Source organism: Balaenoptera ricei, chromosome 15 (assembly GCF_028023285.1).
Source record: "Balaenoptera ricei isolate mBalRic1 chromosome 15, mBalRic1.hap2, whole genome shotgun sequence".
Lineage (NCBI taxonomy): Eukaryota > Metazoa > Chordata > Mammalia > Artiodactyla > Balaenopteridae > Balaenoptera > Balaenoptera ricei.
The window spans coordinates 52,794,366-52,812,639 of NC_082653.1; the positions used below are offsets into that span (position 1 = coordinate 52,794,366).

Here is an 18,274-nt window from a genome sequence, read left to right on the forward strand (position 1 = left end):
GACATCCCAGGGAGCTGTGCCTTTGTGGGTAGATGCCACTAGGGGGTGCCCTCTCTCCACTCTTCTCCTGCCCTCAGGTGGCCTCTGAACCCCAAACCTCCCCCAACTTCTGCCTCATGCTGGGTCTGATGCCTGGTGGATCTGGGTCTTACCATTTGTGGGCTAGAATTCTGACAAGTCCGTTGCTGAACTAAAATCAAGGTGTTGGCAGGGTGTGTCCCTTCCTGCAGGCTCTGGGAGGAATCACTTTCCTTGCCTTTTCCAGTTTCTAGAGGCCACCCTCATTCCTTGGCTTGTGGCCCTGCCTCCATCTGCAAAGCAGCAATGGTGGGTCCTGCCTTACCACTTCACACCCCATCCCTCTGACTCCCTCTTCTGACTCCTTCTGGTATAAGGACCTTGGGATTACACTGGCTCACCCAGATAATCCACGATAATCTCCCCATGTCCTGTCCTGAACTTAATCACGTGTGCAGAACCCCTTTGCCAAGTGAAGTACATATTCACAGTTTCTGGAGATTAGGACATAGGCATCCATGGTTATGGTCCTTGGATAGGGCAGGTGGGAGATAAACCTTCTAAGCTTTCCTGTCTGAGAGTGACATAATTTTGCCCTCCCCTTTAATTGATGGTTTGCTGGGTTTAGAATTCTAAAACTAAGCTAATTTCCTCTCAGACCTTGGAAGGCCTTGTTGCATCATCTTCTAGCTTCCCAGTCTAGATTCTTATTAGCATTCTGTGCTTACTGATAGCAGTGGTCCTGAAATTTTTACTTAGAAGTGGCGTAGGAACAACAGTTTGGTTGGAGGCAGGTGGCTTGAATCTGCATCTGTACAGAATCCCTTCTGAAAGCCTGAGAAAATGTCTCTTGTACAAACTGCCCAACCAATTCTGGATTCTTGTTTGGTTTTGGTTTTGGTTTTCTAGTAACACACTAGTAAATGGTTAATGAAGAAAATCTGGAAATGGCTAAAAAGTATACAAAAGATGATAATCACCTATACCCCCAGCACTCAGGGGTAACAAGTGTTGATATTTTGGTGTCTTTGTATACATACCCAACTCTCCATATGCAAAAATATATACAAAGCTCTGAATTGTGTTTACATTTAGAACCTGTCAGAAATACTTCGATTTCCCCTATATTCTATTAAACCTTTGCAAAAGGGAAATAATAACCTTAGTGGCTGTCTAGAAAGTCTGTTCTGGCTTTCTACAACTTTTTGGAGAATAGGAAAAGGAAGGGAAAAAATGTATGAGCGGTGCCATTCACAATATGTGATGAAAAATAATAAGCATGAGCTCAATAAACTAACAATTACCCTAGAAAAACTAGGCTTAGAAAAGCATCTTATGACTGCAAACTAAGGATGAAAGTTGCAGGTTTAACTGTCTTAGCAAATGTGAGAACAAGAGGAAGCTCCTCTCTGTTAACACTGGTTGGTGGGAAAACACACCATAGGACATTGGTCACTTATGATCTAGCAGACAGGGCCCCCCATGTCCCCACCTTGTGGGTTCCCCCAGTGATCAGAGGGACTTCAACTGTCCACAGGGTCATGGCACTCCCGGCCTCAGCGGTGGCGGGACAGGCAATGCCACTTGCAAAGCAGGTCAGCACCTACTGGTCAGTGATGGGTCCCGACTGGGGGTGGTGCAGGACCCTTGTGTCCAGGAGTGCCCAAGGCCACTCTCTGGGGCCAGGGTCATGTCTTTCGTGGACGGCAGCTGGGAATACAAAGGCTGAAGGTTATGGGGCCCAGATGGTGGGGGGTGACAAGCCCTGAGTTTCTCCACCTAGGAAAGGCCCTGCCCCATCACCCCTGCCTGAAGATCTCAAATTCCTTCCCAGGTCTCTTCAGCCTGTCCCAGGACAAGTGCTGAGAGCAAGGGCAGTGGACACGGCAGGGGGTGAACCAGGGACCCTGGTGTCCCCTCCCTGTGCTTACCCAGCGCCCAGGGCTCTGTATGCCCCAGCTGGGCCCTTGGCTGCATGGGTCTGCGCCCACGATGACAGTAATGAATGACCCCGGGGCACAGGGTTGAGGGTCCCCAGCTGTTCACTTTCTCCCCAGCCTTGGGCCCCGATTCCTGGTGGGGCTGTCAGGCGGCTCCACCACAGGGGTGTGCCATAGGTGACCTACAGGGAGAGCACGTGGCTACTCAGTCCTGCTGTGGCCTTGTGCGCCAAGCACAGACCAGGGAAGCACCTCACCCTGCCCAGCTCGGGGGAACAAACGGCTTCTGCAGGCTGAGGGCCACCCATTTGGGAAAGTACCACAAAGCCCACATTCATGACAAACAGAGATAGTTGGCATGAGGGACTGACTGTGAAGGGTGTGGTGAGCAGGCATGATGGGCCCGATAAAGAGACAAGGTCTCAGCTGAGGCCTGGAGGAAGGCAGGAGCCAACCAGGAAAGAGAGGAACATTCTAGAACATTCTAGACCAAGGGAGCAGCATCTGCAAGGGCAGAGGTGGGCAAGAGCTGGGCACCTAGGTGCTATGCAGCCAGAGTGGGGGGGTGATAAAAGGGGGGCCCTGCAGGAGACCCTAGGAGCACTGGGAAGCTGCAGGGGTGTTACAGGGGTGTTACGTTTTGGCCGGACTTGTTGGGTGTAGATTTGAATCCTTGTGGCTGCAGAGGGGATGAGAGCTGGCGGGGGAGGGGGGGGTGGGTTGGGTGTGGGGGTGGACGGGGGGGCGCGGGACACAACCGCGGGGGGCACTTCCGTCTGGTTCGGGGCTGCCCACCAGCGTTTGCCCACCCTCCCTGTTTGGGAAACCCCCAGGGCTCACACATGAGCAGGGAGGATGGGGGTCTCCGGGTGGGGAGGGAGGGCAGGATGTGGACCCACCAGAGCTTCTCATACCTTCTGCTCTCACAACACCTCTGGATCTCATGAAAACACAGATCTGCCCGAACAGTTCCGAGCGTCCCGAGTCGGCCCCGCTGGCCTGGTCCCTTGGCCATGCTGAGGCTGGGTTCTGGGACCCCAGCATGGGGGACGGGGGGCGACACACTTGCTGCTGCCTCTCCACCCAGGCCACCTATGGAGCTTGGAGCCCCCACGCCCCCAGGACAAGCCTCAACCACGGGGAGTCAGGAGAGAAGGGGCCGTGCCAGGTCCTCGTCCCCCACGGGCGATGCTGAGGTGTGTCCCCGTGATTTCTCAGGGGATCCCGGCCAGACAGCACCTCAGCTGCCAACAGGGTAACCTCCTCATCTGGGCAAACGTCACTGGCTATCACCCCTCCTGCCTCATTTCCCCACTCTTCACTGGGGCTTCTTGGTATCGCCTCCTAAATAAACTAGCCGCACCCTCGTCCTGGTCCCGGGTCAGCCTTTGGGGGACCGTGGTGAGACCAGGAGCATCCGGCGTCTGTGTGGTGGGAAACACGGCATGAGCGCTGGGGGTGTTTGGGGGCGTTTCCTCCACTGCACCCCACTCCAGCCTTCCTAGCCCCCAGGGACCTTGGTGCTACTAATGTCCTCCCATAAATTATCTTTCTGATTGAACTAACCTGAGAGGGTTTTGTTGTTTGCAACCAAAACCAGTATAGCACAGATGGGTGACAATGATTTAGGACTTAAGGAGTGGTCTTGGCGTGGATGGGACACGGGTGACCGTGAGGGTGTCCAGGAAGCCACCCGGGGCCACAGAACACAGTGCAAGGCTTCAACTTGAACATGCACAGGTTTATTAGCAAAGGGGACTGGGCCTGACTCAGCAGATGGCCTTGACTCTCGGGGGCCATCTGCTGGGCTCAGGCCAACTGTAGGAATGGGGGAGCCCAGAGCAGAGGGAAGAGCAACAGCAATGGGCAAGAGTCCGGCCTGCAAATGGTGTTTTTGGCCAAAACCGTTCGGATCCACTTGTAGTGAGCACTGATGTTGGTGTAGACACCGGGCCGGTTGGGCCTACCACAGCCCACTCCCCAGCTCACGATTCCAACCTGATACCACAGCCCTTTCATTTCGCAGGTCAAGGGTCCACCTGAGTCACCCTGGGGAGCAGCATGGGTGAGCCCAGCCTGGGGTGGGGCAGGAGGGGTGAGCAGAGAGGCCAGGAGAGCAGGAGGGGCTGTGGAGCTGGGCAGACTGGATGCAAATGCCACTCCTCCCCCTGGAAGTAACCAAGCCTCAGTTTCTGCATCTGCAAAGTGGGGGCAATAGTCTCTACCCCCGCCCCCAGGGTCGAGGTGAGGACCAAATGAAGTGCAGGGATACAGATTGCTCTCAGGCCTGGGGGCTGGGGTGATGTGATACTAAGGCCCAGAAGCCCTGGTTGGGGACGGGAGGGACACTCACAAAGCAGGAATCCTTGCCACCTTGAGGGTCGCCAGCACAAACCATGTCTCCCCAGATGTCACGGCGGAAATCAGGCAGTGAGAACAGGTGGTTACACATGGTGGTGTTTATGATGCCGACCTGCACTTCCTGGAGGGTGTAGGGAGATGGCAGTGCTGCTGTAGAGTTGAGGGGACAGAGAAAGATGGCATCCTGAGCCTCTCCCCTACCATCAGGTTGGGAGGAATGGCATAGGCTACGAAGGCGGTGGGTGGGGTGAGGCGGTCCTTGGGGCACCCACGATGCCTGGGACATTGCCCCTGATTCCCCTGCTCTAGCCCAGCACCCAGCACCTGATGGGTGATGAACAACATCACATAAAGAACCAATGGATGGACAAGCTGTTACAGGTTTCCCTCTCTGTAGCCTGCAGATAACAGGCCCTGGCTGAGGCCCCGGGGAGAGACCGGGGAGAGACCGTAGCACGCCTGAGGGCGGGGCTAGTGCAGCTGAGATGGTTTAGGATTAACACAGTCCAGCGCCCAGGTGCCTGAGGAGGTGGGGCATCCCTGGTGCACTCTCTCCCCGTGCATTTGCGCATGCCCGGCCCCCCAGGATGCAGTGCGATCAAGCCCCATTCTCAGGTAAGGAAAGATTCAGGAGCAAGATTGCCCTCCCCCACCCCCAGCAAAGTATCAGGGAACTGCCAGAGCCTGATATGAACCCAGGTCTGTCCAATTCCTAAGTCTGGGTCCGAATCACCTCCTTATCCTGCAGAGGATGGTGACCACAATAACACTGAAAGCTGGTCTGTAAATAGAGCTTCCTGGCTGCCGGGCGCTCTGCTAAGCCCTCATGTATGAATGCTTTTAAGCCTCAGAACTACCCTCTCAGGTGGGAGCTATTATTATGCCATTTTGCAGATGAGGAAGCTGAGGCACAGTGAGATGAAGTGCCTTGCCCAAGGTTTCCCAGCTAGTACAGAGTATATCAGGTCTGGGGGGTGGGGGACAAGAAGTCACCTTCTACCTGTGAGAGTGAGGGTTCAGCCTGGGGCTGGGTGTTACCACCTGTTAGCCGGGGGAAGGGAGCAGGGTCTGCCTGGCTAGGCTCCTTGGCTCACACCCATTCAGCCCTTTGGGCCCAGGCAGTCTGCACAGGGGCACTTTCTCCAGCCCCTTCGGGTGAAGGGAAAGGACGGGGCAGGTCTCCTGTCGACTCCTCTATCTGCCCCGTGCCAATTCCAGGTGTGCTACCCTCTCCGGGCCAGTGAGCCCTGGCTTCTCCATTGAGCCCTGGGGCCTTGGGCAATCTCCATACCTCTCCAAGCTTGCTCATCTGTAAAGTAGGTATAAAAATGTTCCCAGCCTCATTGGCAGGTAGGCTCCAGAAGGAAGAGAGTCCCTGGAACCCAGAACAGTGCCAGGGACACAGAGCGCATGAGAGGAGCTTTATCTATATGGTTGCTGTGGTTAAGGGTGAGGCAGGGCCACGCTGGGCCTGGGAGCAGTGTGAGGCGCCGTCCAGTCTGTCAGGCTAGAGCCCCCGCAGCCCCTCTGGGGGCCTGTGTCCAGCGGTTTCAGAGGATTCGTGGTGAGAGAGAAGCAGGTGGCAGCTCATGACAGCGCAAGGAGCCCCACAGAGATTCAGGGGGGAGCCAAGGCTGGAGCATGGCTTGACATTTCAAGGAGAGAAAAGGAGCTGGCACTCCAGGACAGGAGGCCACTCCGGCAGCTGCAGAAGGGATGGAGAAGCCAGAGTGGGAGGCTGGCTGGCGGTGGGGGTGGTGGTGAGCACCCTGCTGGGGTGGAAAGGAGGCCTTCCTGAAACAGCCCTCCCCAGCCCCACCCCTGCAGGCTGGGGCTTCGGGCCTGGGCCAGCGAGCCACCCTCTCTGGCTTCCGGCGTGCCACCCTCTCTGGCTTCCGGCGTGCCACCCTCTCTGGCTTCCGGTGTGCCACCCTCTCTGGCTTCTGGCTCACAGTCTCCGGAAGGGAGGGGGAGCTGAGTGTGTGTACAGAAAGCACTGCTCGTTAAGGGGGAGCAAGAGTGGAGAGCCACGGACTTCCCTGGCGGTCCAGTGGTTAAGACTTCGCCTTCCAGTGCAGGGGGTGTGGGTTCCATCCCTGGTCGGGAAGCTAAGATCCCACATGCCTCGTGGCCACAAAAACCAAACATAAAAAAACAGAAGCAATATTGCAACCAAATTCAATAAAGACTTTAAAAAAATGGTCCACATCAAAAAAAATCTAAAATAAAAAAAAAAAAGAGGACTTCCCTGGTGGCGCAGTGGTTAAGAATCCGCCTTCCAATGCAGAGGACACGGGTTTGAGCCCTAGTCCAGGAAGATCCCACATGCCACGGAGCAACTAAGCCCATGCGCCACAACTACTGAGCCTGCGCTCTAGAGCCCATGAGCCACAACTACTGAGCCCACGTGCTGCAACTACTGAAGCCCACGTGCCTAGAGCCCGTGCTCCGCAACAGGAGAAGCCACTGCAATGAGAAGCCCGCACACTGCAACAAAGAGTAGCCCCCGCTGGACACAACCAAAGAAAACCCGTGCAAGACCCAACGCAGCCAAAAATAAATAAATAAATTTATAAAAAAAAAAGAGTGGAGAGCCAGTGTGGAGAGGATGCTGAGTAGGCCAAAGAGGGGATGCTGCCAAGGTGGGGGCCACTGAGGCTGGAGCAGCTAGAATGAGTGGACATGACATTGCCGCCCTCCCCTGCCCCAGACCCATCTGTCCCCAGCCTCACCCTGATCTTCTTCAATGTCCCCCCAGCCGGTCACCCAGCAGTCAGTCCGGTTCTCAAACTCAGAGGAGGAAGCCATGAGACAGATGGGCTGGATGTACTTGGTGTAGGTAATGGAGGAGGACAGCTTCAGCAGGGCGATGTCATACGACGCAGACCCCAGATACCTGGGGCTCAAAAAGATCTGCTCCACGTTGTAACGGTTGTAGTAGGCTTGCAGGTTCCAAATGGATGGTGTGGCAGACAGCTCGCCAAACTGGACCGACCATTCATAGGGATCTCTGTTGCTGGCAGGGGAGGAGAAAGCCGTCAGGGGTCCTCAGAGGGAGGGTGGGCCACCTGAGCACACCTGGGGCTGCTCCCTGAGCTGAGACCCCCGGGCTGCTGCGGGGCTCACCCCAGACACCATCAGCAGGTCTTCCTTCGACCAAAGAGGCCAGGGTAGAAACGGGGAGAGCCCAGACAGCCCCAAACAAAGTCCCACACCTGGGGACTTGAGGGGGTTGGTAGGAGGGTGCCTCCCCTGCCAGCTCATCTGGCCGGTCACTCAACCACCTGTCACCTCCAAGAGCCCTTCTCAAAAGGGAACAAGCAGGTGCACGGGCGCCACAGCAGGCTGGGCTCAAAACAGCTTCCAGGGCCACTGTCACCACAGGCCAGGCTCTGTGTCCAGCACTTACTTCAGCTCATTCCTCCCCCCGGGGGGGGGGGTCACCTCCGCTGGGAGGTGGGGTGAGGAAGGTGGAGGTTGGTGGTGCCATTTGGGGACAAGTGAAGCAAGAAAGAAAAGAACAAGACAAACAAATGTGCGTGGGAATGTTCTGGGAGAACATTCTGGAAGAAACTGCACAGGGTTTCCTCCCGGAGCGCCCTGGGGGACTCGCGTGGGTGCGTAACGGGCTGCAGCCGGGACTGGGCCTCAGGAGCACCCGAGGGCCGTGTCCACGTGGGGCATGCGCGCAGGTCCTGCTGCAGACCCAGGGCCCGGGGTCAGCGGGCCGCCTGCCCCCAGACTCACTTTTGGAAGCAGTGCGCGGCCGAGAGCACCCAGCGGCGGTTGAGCAGGCTTGCTCCGCAGTAGTGGGAGCCCCATAGGCGCAGGCTGCCCTGCCACGGCCAGCGCCCAAGCTCTGCGTCCTTTCCACCCACTATGCGTGTCGGGACAGTCCGTTGGCCACATGGCCCTGGGATGGACAGATGGACACCAGGCTGAGCTGCGGGAGGCAGGCCCACCCCGTCCACCCTCACCCACCGGGTGGGAGAAGGGAAGGGGCGCCCCGGGGAACCGCGCGTCCAGGGGTCTTGCCGCCCAGGAAGAAGGGGACGCTGGGGACCTGCCCCACGTGGGCCACAGGCGCCCGCCCCTCCCCCACACCCAGGGGCGGCCCCATCAGTTACATGCGAGCATAGAAGAGTTCTCGAAACCTGGGGCGGGGAGAGGAAAAGATGAGTCGCCCTTCGCGCTCCGGCTCAGGTGCCCTGCGCAGGGAAGCGCGCCCCCTGGACGCCTTACCTGGAAGCAACAGGTCCCTATCCCGCAACGCTGCGGGTAGGAGAGAAAGTGAGCTCCCCTCGGTCTCCACGCGCCCCACCCTTCCCCCATCACCCCTAGCTGCGCCGGCAGCCCCAGCCTCAGCTCACCCTGCCTCGCGATTTCGACCCGCACCAACAGTTGCGCGAGCAGCAGCGCCCCGACCTGCGCGCCCATGGCCTCTTCTTCCCGCCGCCTGGCGCCCCCTCTGCTTCCGCCAGCTCCAAGGCCCGGCTGGGGCGCCCCGTCGGGGAGAGGGAGCCACGGGAACCCTGGCCGCCCCCTTCCCTCAGCTTGACCTCTCTGGTCCAAGGGCTGTTTGGGAACCTGGGACGTCACAGTGCCCCGGCTTTGAGCTTCTACTGGGGCTCGGTCCCCCAACTACGTACCTTGTTATGGCCCAGGAGCCAGTGTACCCAGACGATCCCCTTCTTGTCTGCGACCCTGGGGGCCTGGCTGCCCCCCATGCTGCCCTCTTTTCTACCCATTCCGTCTGCTAGGAAGGACCAAGGACCTGACCCACAGCCAGGACTCCCATGAAAGCACATTAGCAAGTCCTCACTGAGTGCCCATTGGGGGTCTCGAACTGTTGGGCTCAGCCAGGAAGAAAAGACCCCTCACAAGCCTTTCTTGGGGAAATGATGATCTTGGGTCTTGTCCCTCCCTGTGCTGGCCTCAGGCTAGTGCCCACGTGCGGCCCAGGCTGCCCCCTGGCGGCAGGCCCCGGCCCCTTTTATCACCCTCCTCAGGATTCAGTCTTGAAAGTTGAAACTGCCTTTCACAAACTTTCTTGCCCTGGGTCCTGGGGGGAAGGAAATTGCCAAAGAAAGTGAGAGAGAGACGTCGCTGGGTTGTTCATCCCAGCGTCCCTGTGACCGGTGACTCTACGGACTGGGAACCTGGGAAGGCTGTGCCTGCTTGGTGCCCCTCTGTGTGTCCTGAACACTGCCTGGGATGTGGAGGTGTTCATGGAGTGATGAGTCCCCCAGCATTGGCTTCTGGGGGTCCCTCCAGGCAGGGGAGCCAGTCTGGACTTGCAGGAGTATCCACAGGTGTGTATCCCCCTCGGGAGCCCTGGGTCTTGGGTCCAGCCCAGCAGCACCCTCAGCAGGGCCTGGGTGGTGACTGCCAAGGGAATGAGCCGCTGGAGGCAGGAGCAGGCAGAGCAGTTTCCCTGCCTGGCCAAGCGGGAGAGAGGGTTCCCAGATGGTGTCCTTGACCCGGGCACACTGGTGGAGACACGGGGGAGACGCCTGATGCTTGGGGACAATGGAAACTTCTGCAGAGGCTGAAGCCAGCCAGTCAGCAAACCTCGTGGACTTCACACACTGCAGAGGGGACAGTGGGCATGGGCTCTGGCTGGTGGATGCAGGGGCAGACTGCGTGCAGCAAGGGCTGGAGTTTTCCCCTAAGACGGTCCCCCTCTGTGGCCTTTGGCACCACAGTGCTTGTGACTGGCCAGTCACTGTGAGCTCCCTGGATCAGGGCTAAGTGCGGCTCCTTGCACAAGATGAGACACAGTGCCAGCGCCTACCTTGCAGTGCTGTGGGGACGGCCCAGGAACTCCTCCTCCCCTGCAGCCTGAAGGATAGCTTAAGCCGCAGATCCTGTGCAATCCTCGGGGCTGCCTACGGCTCTTGAGAGCTCTCTCCTCCCTCTGACCACCTGCCTGTCTCCTGCTCCTACTGTCCTTTCCTGGTGAATACCATGCCTGCTCCAGCCTCGGGCCGGCCTCTCCCTGCAGACCCCTCGTCCAGATGGTCACGCAGCAGGCTTCTTCTGGGCCTTCAAGTCTCAGTGCTAATGTCACATCCTCAGCTAGGCTTTCCCTGTCCCCCTCCCATCTAAAGCCAGCCCCATATGCCCCCACTGACTGTCCTTCTCACTGACCTGTTGTATTTCCTCCCTAGAACTTAGCAATGTCCAAAATGATCTTGTTCGGTCCTTTGTGTGTGTAGCTGTTGGCTCCCTCCAGGGACTGTGTGTGACACACCCAGTGAATGTGGAATTGAAGGGCTGATGGAGGACCCAAAGGGCCCCGCTCCTGCTCCTCTGCCCTGCACAGCGGCCAGCAGGGGTCCCCACTCACACACACAGGGTCCCAGCCCTGTGCTCCCTCCTCCAGCTGCCAGCTTACATTTCTCCAGCCAGTTCCTGGGCTCCCCTGGAAAGACCGGGGTTGGGGAAAGAGGGAAAGAGGGAAAGAGCAAGCCCAGCCTGGCCCCGAGTCCTCACCGTCCACGTCAGGGTGATGTGGATTCCCCCCCAGCCCTGCCAGGAACCCCAGGATATGTTACTGCTCTGCTGGCCACTGAGCCAGGGACAGGGCTGCTGGGCAGAGTGGGCTCGGGCAAGCCCTGGGGTTTGCAGCCCTCAGTTTCCCTGTCTGAAAAATGGAGATAACAGTAATGTGCACCTTGCAGGGCTACTGTGAGCATCTGGCGACGCCCTGTGGTTAAGCTCCTACACACGGAAGATACTTTCTCATGCACCCCTCTGGGGCTGCAAGGCACAGGGAGGATCACCCAGCCAGAGGAATGTCCTTCTGCCAGCTAGGCTTTACTGCCTCTCAGACAGACACGTCTGCAAAGGCACCAGCCCAGCACTGGGCGCTGGAAACCCCAGTTCCAAGAGTCCCAGAAACCACCCAAGGAATCCTTGAACGTGGGTGCTCCTTGGGACTCAGCCTTGAATGGTGGGTGAGAAGCAGGTCCTGTCCCTGGGGGTCCACGGGGTGGCAAGGAGGGAGAGAGGGCATCTTGGAGCCCCCTGGGGACACATGAAACGCAGATGCTGGGCCCAGGGCTGTGAGGTCTGAAGAGGGATAGATGTGGGTATTGGGGAGGGGGCTTGTCATGGGGCTGGGTGGGGGGGCGGAACCAGAGAAGGTCCCTGGAGGACAGAGGATAGGTGGATGGTTGAAGGTGGCTGTTGGGGAGGGTTTGGGGAGTAGGTCCCTGCAGGAACTGCCTGCTACACTCTTGGCAGGGAGCAGAGAGAGAGGGCATGAGTTTGGGATGCAGGGGCTGAGGTTGCAGGGCTGACTGCCCGGATAGGCAAGGCAAGCCACGGGGAGACGGGGGTGCCCCCAAGCGGTCCCAGAAGCAACAACAGGGCAAAGATAAGATCCTAGCAAGGCTTGGAGAGAAGTTCCTGACATCCCAAGCTGAGCTCCAGGTTGTGCTGACAACCCATGTGGTGTAGACGCTGACGTTGGTGGAAACACCCAGCCTCTTAGGGAGCCCGCAGTGGGATCCCCAGCTCACAACCCGTGTGACAGACGTGACCAGTGTCACAGACCAGGGGGCTGTATGATCAAGAAAGGAGAGCTGACCAGCCTTGGGCACTGCAGGGAGAAGGAATGTGGGAGACTTTTCTGATTCCTAAATTTTTTCCACTTCTCAAAAAGCTAACATATGACCCGGCAATCCCACTCCTAGGCATAAGTCTGGAGACAACCATAATTCAAAAGGATGCATGCACCCCAATGTCCATTGCAGCAATGTTTACAATAGCCATGAAATGGAAGCAACCTAATTGTCCATCGACAGAGGAATGGATAAAGAAGATGTGGTACATATATACAATGGAATATTACTCAGCCATAAAGAGGAATGAAATAGTGCCATTCAAAATGGCAAATAGTGCCATTTGCAGGGACATGGATGGACCTAGAGATTGTCATACAGAGTGAAGTAAGTCAGAAAGAGAAAAACAAATATCATATAATATCACTTATATGTGGAATCTAGAAAAATGGTACAGATGAACTTATTTGCAAAGCAGAAATAGAGTCACAGATGTAGAGAATAAACTTATGGTTACCAAGGAAAGAAAGTGGGGTTGGGATGAATTGGGAGATTGGGATTGACATAGATACATTACTGTGTATAAAACAGATAACTAATGAGAACCTACTGTATGGCACGGGGAACTCTACTCAATGCTCTGTGGTGACCTAAATGGGAAGGAAATCTAAAAAAGAGGGGATATATGTGTATGTATAACTGATTCACTTTTCTGTACAGCAGAAACTAACACAACATTGTAAAGCAACTGTACTCCAATAAAAAACTTTGTTTTAAGTACCCATTCTTCTCAATTGACCCTCGCATCAACCTAGCCTGCAGGCAGCTCCCCTCGAAGGGGCTCGCTGGGTCTCTGAGCAGCCCCAAACGCTTGGTTTAAACCAAAATCATGCTCAGTGAATACTCAGTACTGCATTATTGCTTTTTTCCTCTACCTAATCTCTTGATTTCTGACTTAAAAGATGTGGATTTATTAGTTTATTGAGTATTTAGAACATTTTTTGCTTTATGTATTTCAAAGCTCTGTTATTGGGGCATAAAGGCTCATGCCTCTTACATCTTTTCAGTGGCTTGTAACTTTTATCAATGTAAAATACCCCTATAGCTCATTCTTAAGACTTCGAACCTTGGGTTCTATTTTATCTGCGATTATCTGCTGTGTGATACTCCACAGCCACTTTCATCTTGTTTGCAATTTTTCCACCAATATATATTCTTAAATCAAAACAAAATAAAAAGAATACATTTATAAAGAAATTACAAGAAGTTAAATTTCTCAACCTATTTATGCTTGGCCCTTATTGGAACAGACTTGCTGGAATCCTTGTAAAATAGTAAAGTACCTCCACTAACAGTATTATGGATTTTTGTTATTGCAAAAGAAACATAAGTTTCATATGATTTACTGACACCTTATGGGGATAAAGGCACATCCTGCCTGCTTGAGATTGGGTTTTTTGGTCCCAGAAATTATGTTTGAGAACTCCTAGATTATCAGAATTATGTAAGAGCCAGTGTATTTCATAGTAAATCTGATTTAAAGACATCCCTATTATTCAGCCATAAAAAAGAATGAAGTAATGCCATTTGCAGCAACATGGATGGACCTGGAGATTATCATACTAAGTGAACTAAGTCAGAAGGAGAAAGATAAATACCATATGATATCACTTATATGTGGAATCTAAAAAAATGATACAAATGAACTTATTTATAAAACAGAAATAGACTCACAGACATAGAAAACAAACTTATGGTTACCAAAGAGGGAAGGGGGGGAGGGAAAAATTAGGACTTTGGGATTAAAATACACACACTACTGTATATAAAATAGACAACCAATGAGGACCTACTGTATAGCACAGGGAACTATACTTAATATCTTGTAACAACTTATAATGGAAAAGAATCTGAAAAAGAATATATATATACACGTGTGTGTGTGTGTGTATGTGCGTGTATAAAACTGGGACTTCCCTGGTGGTCCAGTGGTTAAGACTCCGTGCTTCCACTGCAGAGGGCACAGGTTTGATCCCTGGTCAGGGAACTAAGATCCCACATGCTGTGCAGCATAGCAAAAAAACAGACAAAAAACGGAATCACTTTGCTGCACACCTGAAACTAGCACAACATTGTAAATCAAGTATATTTCAATAAAATGTTTAAAAATAAAATTAAAATTAAAATAAATAAAAATAAAGACATCCTGATGGTCCTATCATCATCATCAAGTGTTCCTTAGAACTCACAACCATTCAATAACCCTTTTTGTGCTCACAGGTACCTGGTCACCTGCTAAGTGTGATACTGAGGAGGTAAAATATGCATAGTCCTGGTGCTGTGATCTGAATGTTTGTCTCCCCCAAGTTCGTATGTTGAAATCCTAACCCCCAGGGTCATGGTGTTCAGAGGTGGAGACTTTGGGAGGTACTTAGGTGATGAGAGCAGAGCCCTCATAAATGGGATTCGTGTAGATATATATAAATTTTTCTTTTTTTGGCCACGCTGCGCGGCTTGCAGGACCTCAGTTCCCCAACCAGGGATTGAACCTGGGCCACAGCAATGAAAGCCCGGAACCCTAACCACTAGACCACCAGGGAAGTCCCTATTTATTTATTTATTTATTTATTATTTATTTATTTATTTTTGGCTGCGTTGTGTCCTTGTTGCTGTGTGCAGGCTTTCTTTAGTTTCAGCGAGTGGGGGCTACTCTTTGTTGCGGTGCGCAGGCTTCTTACTGTGGTGGCTTCTCTTGTTGCGGAGCACGGGCTCTAGGTGCACGGGCTTCAGTAGTTGTGGCATGCAGGCTCAGTGGTTGTGGCTCGCAGGCTCTAGAGCGCAGGCTCAGTACTTGTGGTGCAGGGGCTTAGTTGCTCCGCAGCATGTGGGATCTTCCTGGACCAGGGCTCAAACCCGTGTCCCCTGAATTGGCAGGCGGATTCTTAACCACTGCGCCACCAGGGAAGTCCTATTTATTTACTTTTTATTGAAGTATAGTTGATTTACAATATTGTGTTAGTTTCCAGTGTACAGCAAAGTGATTCGGTTATACATATATATGTATATTTTTTTCAATTCTTTTCCGTTATAGTTTATTACAAGATATTGAATATAGGTCCCTGTGCTATACAGTAAATCCTTGTTGTTTAGATTAGTACCCTTATAAAAGAGAACCCAGAGAGCTCCCTCACCCCTTCTGCCATGTGAGGACACAGAGAGAAGGCAAAAGCTATGAACCAGGAAGCAGGCCCTCAGACATGGAATCAGCCAGCACTTGGATCTCAGACTTCCAGCCCAGGAACTGTGAGAAATAAAGGTCTGTTATTTATAAGCTGCCCACTTTATGGTATTTTTTCATAGCATCCCAGTGGACTAGGACACCTAGCAAAGCATTTGGCTTAGCAATGGACGAGCTTTCATAATCCTCTTTTTCCAAGTGTGTTCATTACATTCCATGTTTCTACTCACATTATGTTAAGAATATACAAAGTGGAGGAGATACTTCTTCCTCTTCAGACTTAAATAATCTAGGAGAACTCAGAGTGCTGTAGACAGATAACCTGGCCGATATGGAACCAATATCATGTACAGACCTGCCTTTCTAATGGTCTGCTAATAGGGATTCTAGAGCCTGGGCCTGGTCTCCTTTTCTCAACCCCTTACTTTATTTCACTTAAAACATTTTTTTAATGAAAAATGTATATACAAGAACTGATCTTGAATATCCTTCCACATCTCTACATTTTTCTCTCATGTAATCTGCCCCTTTTAAACATTTGCTCTAAGTTCTGACCATGTTTCACTACTTTATCTTCAAGTTTGCTGATTCATTTTTTAGTCATGTCCATTTTATTATTCAGCCTTTTGGCTAAAATGTTTTACTTCAGCAATATTTTATTTTTATTCATTTATTTATTTTTTAAAGATGTATTTATTATTTATTTATTTTTGGCCACATGGGTTCTTAGTTGCGGCACTCGGGATCTTTGTTCAGGCATGCGGCCTCCTTGTTGCAGTGCACGGGCTACTCTCTAGTTGTGGCGTGCGGTTTTTCTCTTCTGTAGTTGTGGGGCGCAGGCTCCAGGGCGTGTGGGCTCTGCAGTTTGTGGTACGCAGTTTCTCTAGTTGAGGCGCGTGAGCTCAGTAGTTGTGGCATGCAGGCTTAGTTGCCCCGTGGCATGTGGGATCTTAGTTCCCCGAGAAGGGATCAAACCGGCGTCCCCTGCATTGCAAGGCGGATTCTTTACCACTGGACCACCAGGGAAGTCCCAACTTCAGCAACATTTTTTTTTAAGTAATTTTTATTTATTTATTTATTTTATTTTTGGCTGCATTGGGTCTTCGTTGCTGCGTGCAGGCTTTCTCTAGTTGCGGCGAGCGGGGGTACTCTTCGTTGCAGTGAGTGGGCTTCTCATTGCGGTGGCTTCTCTTGTTGCGGAGCACAGGCTCTAGATGCATGGGCTTCAGTAGTTGTGGCACACGAGCTCTAGAGCGCAGGGTCAGTAGCTGTGGTGCAAGGGCTTAGTTGCTCCGTGGCATGTGAGATCTTACCAGACCAGGGCTCGAACCCGTGTCCCCAGGCAGATTCTTAACCACTGGGCCACCAGGGAAGTCCAATTCAGCAATATTTTAAATTTCCAAACACTCTTTCTCGTTCTCTGATTGGTCTTCTATAGTATAATTCTTATTTAATGCTGATAAACCCCTCTTCAAGCTTTCTGAGGACACCAGTTAGAATTTTCCAAGTTGTCTGCTGTTCCATGTACAGTAAGTCCCCTACATACGAAACTGAACGTTGTGAACTTTCAAAGATTTGAATGTGCATTTGAATGTCCAATCACGTAAGATAGTTCACGTGTCTGGTGTACTTTGTCACGTGCGTGCATCCTATACAAGTGGTTGTGCTTTTGTGTACTTTAGTGTACAGTACTGTGTAGAGTACAGTAGTACAGTAACTTTATTTCAAGCCCAGGATGTCCGGAAGTAAGCATAAAAGCAGCAGTGATGTAGCTAGTACTACTGTACTTTTCAAGGTACTGTATTGTAAGATTAAAAATGTTTTCTTTATGGACTTCCCCGGTGGTCTAATGGCTAAGACTCCATGCTCCCAGTGCAGGGGGCCCAGGTTCGATCCCTGGTCAGGGAAGTAGATCCCACACACCGCAACTAAGAGTTTGCATGCTGCAACTAAAAGATTCCCGAGTGCCACAACTAAAGACCCCGCATGCCACAACGAAGATCTTGTGTGCTGCAACTAAGACCCAGCGCAGCCAAATAAATAAATATTTTTTTAAGTTTTCTTTATTTTTTGTGTTTGCTTTTTATGTATTATTTGTGTGAAAGTATTATAAAGCTATTACAGTACAGTACTATATAGCCGATTGTCTTAGGTGGGTACCTGGGCTAACTTTGTTGGACTTATGAACGTGCTCTCGGAACGGAACTCATTCGTATGTAGGGGACTTACTGTATTATCTCAATTTTCCTTGGAGTCAGTTCAGTTTATTGAAATAGATCCTTCTGGTGCATGCGCAGATTTTCTGCAAATATTTCTTCATCCTTGGTTTCTGTGCAGTAAAAGGTTAACTGAACAGGCCTAGGATGTTCAAACCCTGCACAATCCAAAGAAAGGACTGGCCCTTGCCCACCTCCTAGGAAATAACCTCTGAGCCCTTGGAATGTCCTGCCGGAAAAGACTGTCTTTGTAGACCTGGGGTCTCGGGCCACTCCAGATAGTTGATGATAACGATGTGATTTATGGCGGGGCCTTGGGTCACACTGGATCAGCTGGACCTCTGAAGGGGCTGCAGTCTGAGAAATAAGGTTGGCCACATGGGCCCTCCATGCCTATGTGATGAAACCCCAGTAAAAACTCTAGACACCAAACTTTCAGTGAGCTTCCCTAGTTGGCAAAACTTCACGAGTGTTGTCACACGTCATTGCTGGGAAAATTAAGCACTGCCCACCTGACTCCCCTGGAAGAGGACAGCTGGAAGCCTGCACCTGGTCTCTTCCAGACTCTCCTCTGCACCTTTGGCATTTGCTGATGTTATCTGTATCCATTAACTGTAAGGAACCATAACCAGGAGTACACCAGCTTTTCTGAGTTCTGTGAATCCTCCTAAAAAATCATTGACTCAGTGGGTGGTCCTGTGGACCCCAACTCAGTGGTCTGCTCACATCTATGAGAGAGCCAGTTTGGTGACTTTGGTGCCCTGCAATATTGTCTGCAAGGAAGGGAAGCTACCTGTAGACTCCGTAAAGTTAGGTGAGGCTTGTTGCCGGGCAGCAGGCAGACAGGGAGGCTAAGAGCCCTCTAGATGGTCAAATCAGGCCAGCGTTTATTCTGTGGGTCCTGTAAAGGATCATCACGTTTAACAGTAGATG

General features: G+C 52.4%; 1 protein-coding gene across 1 annotated transcript; it reads right to left on the minus strand.

Moving 5' to 3' along the window:
• Window positions 1-3,767: 3,767 nt before the first annotated feature.
• LOC132349864 (testisin-like) lies at window positions 3,768-9,046 on the minus strand. The gene is made up of 8 exons (XM_059898686.1): window positions 8,969-9,046; window positions 8,690-8,813; window positions 8,562-8,591; window positions 8,447-8,473; window positions 8,067-8,232; window positions 7,052-7,335; window positions 4,312-4,466; window positions 3,768-4,007 (listed from the first exon to the last, which is right to left on the minus strand). The coding sequence occupies exons 1-8, from the start codon at window positions 9,044-9,046 to the stop codon at window positions 3,768-3,770; spliced, it is 1,104 nt and encodes a 367-aa protein (XP_059754669.1).
• Window positions 9,047-18,274: the final 9,228 nt, after the last annotated feature.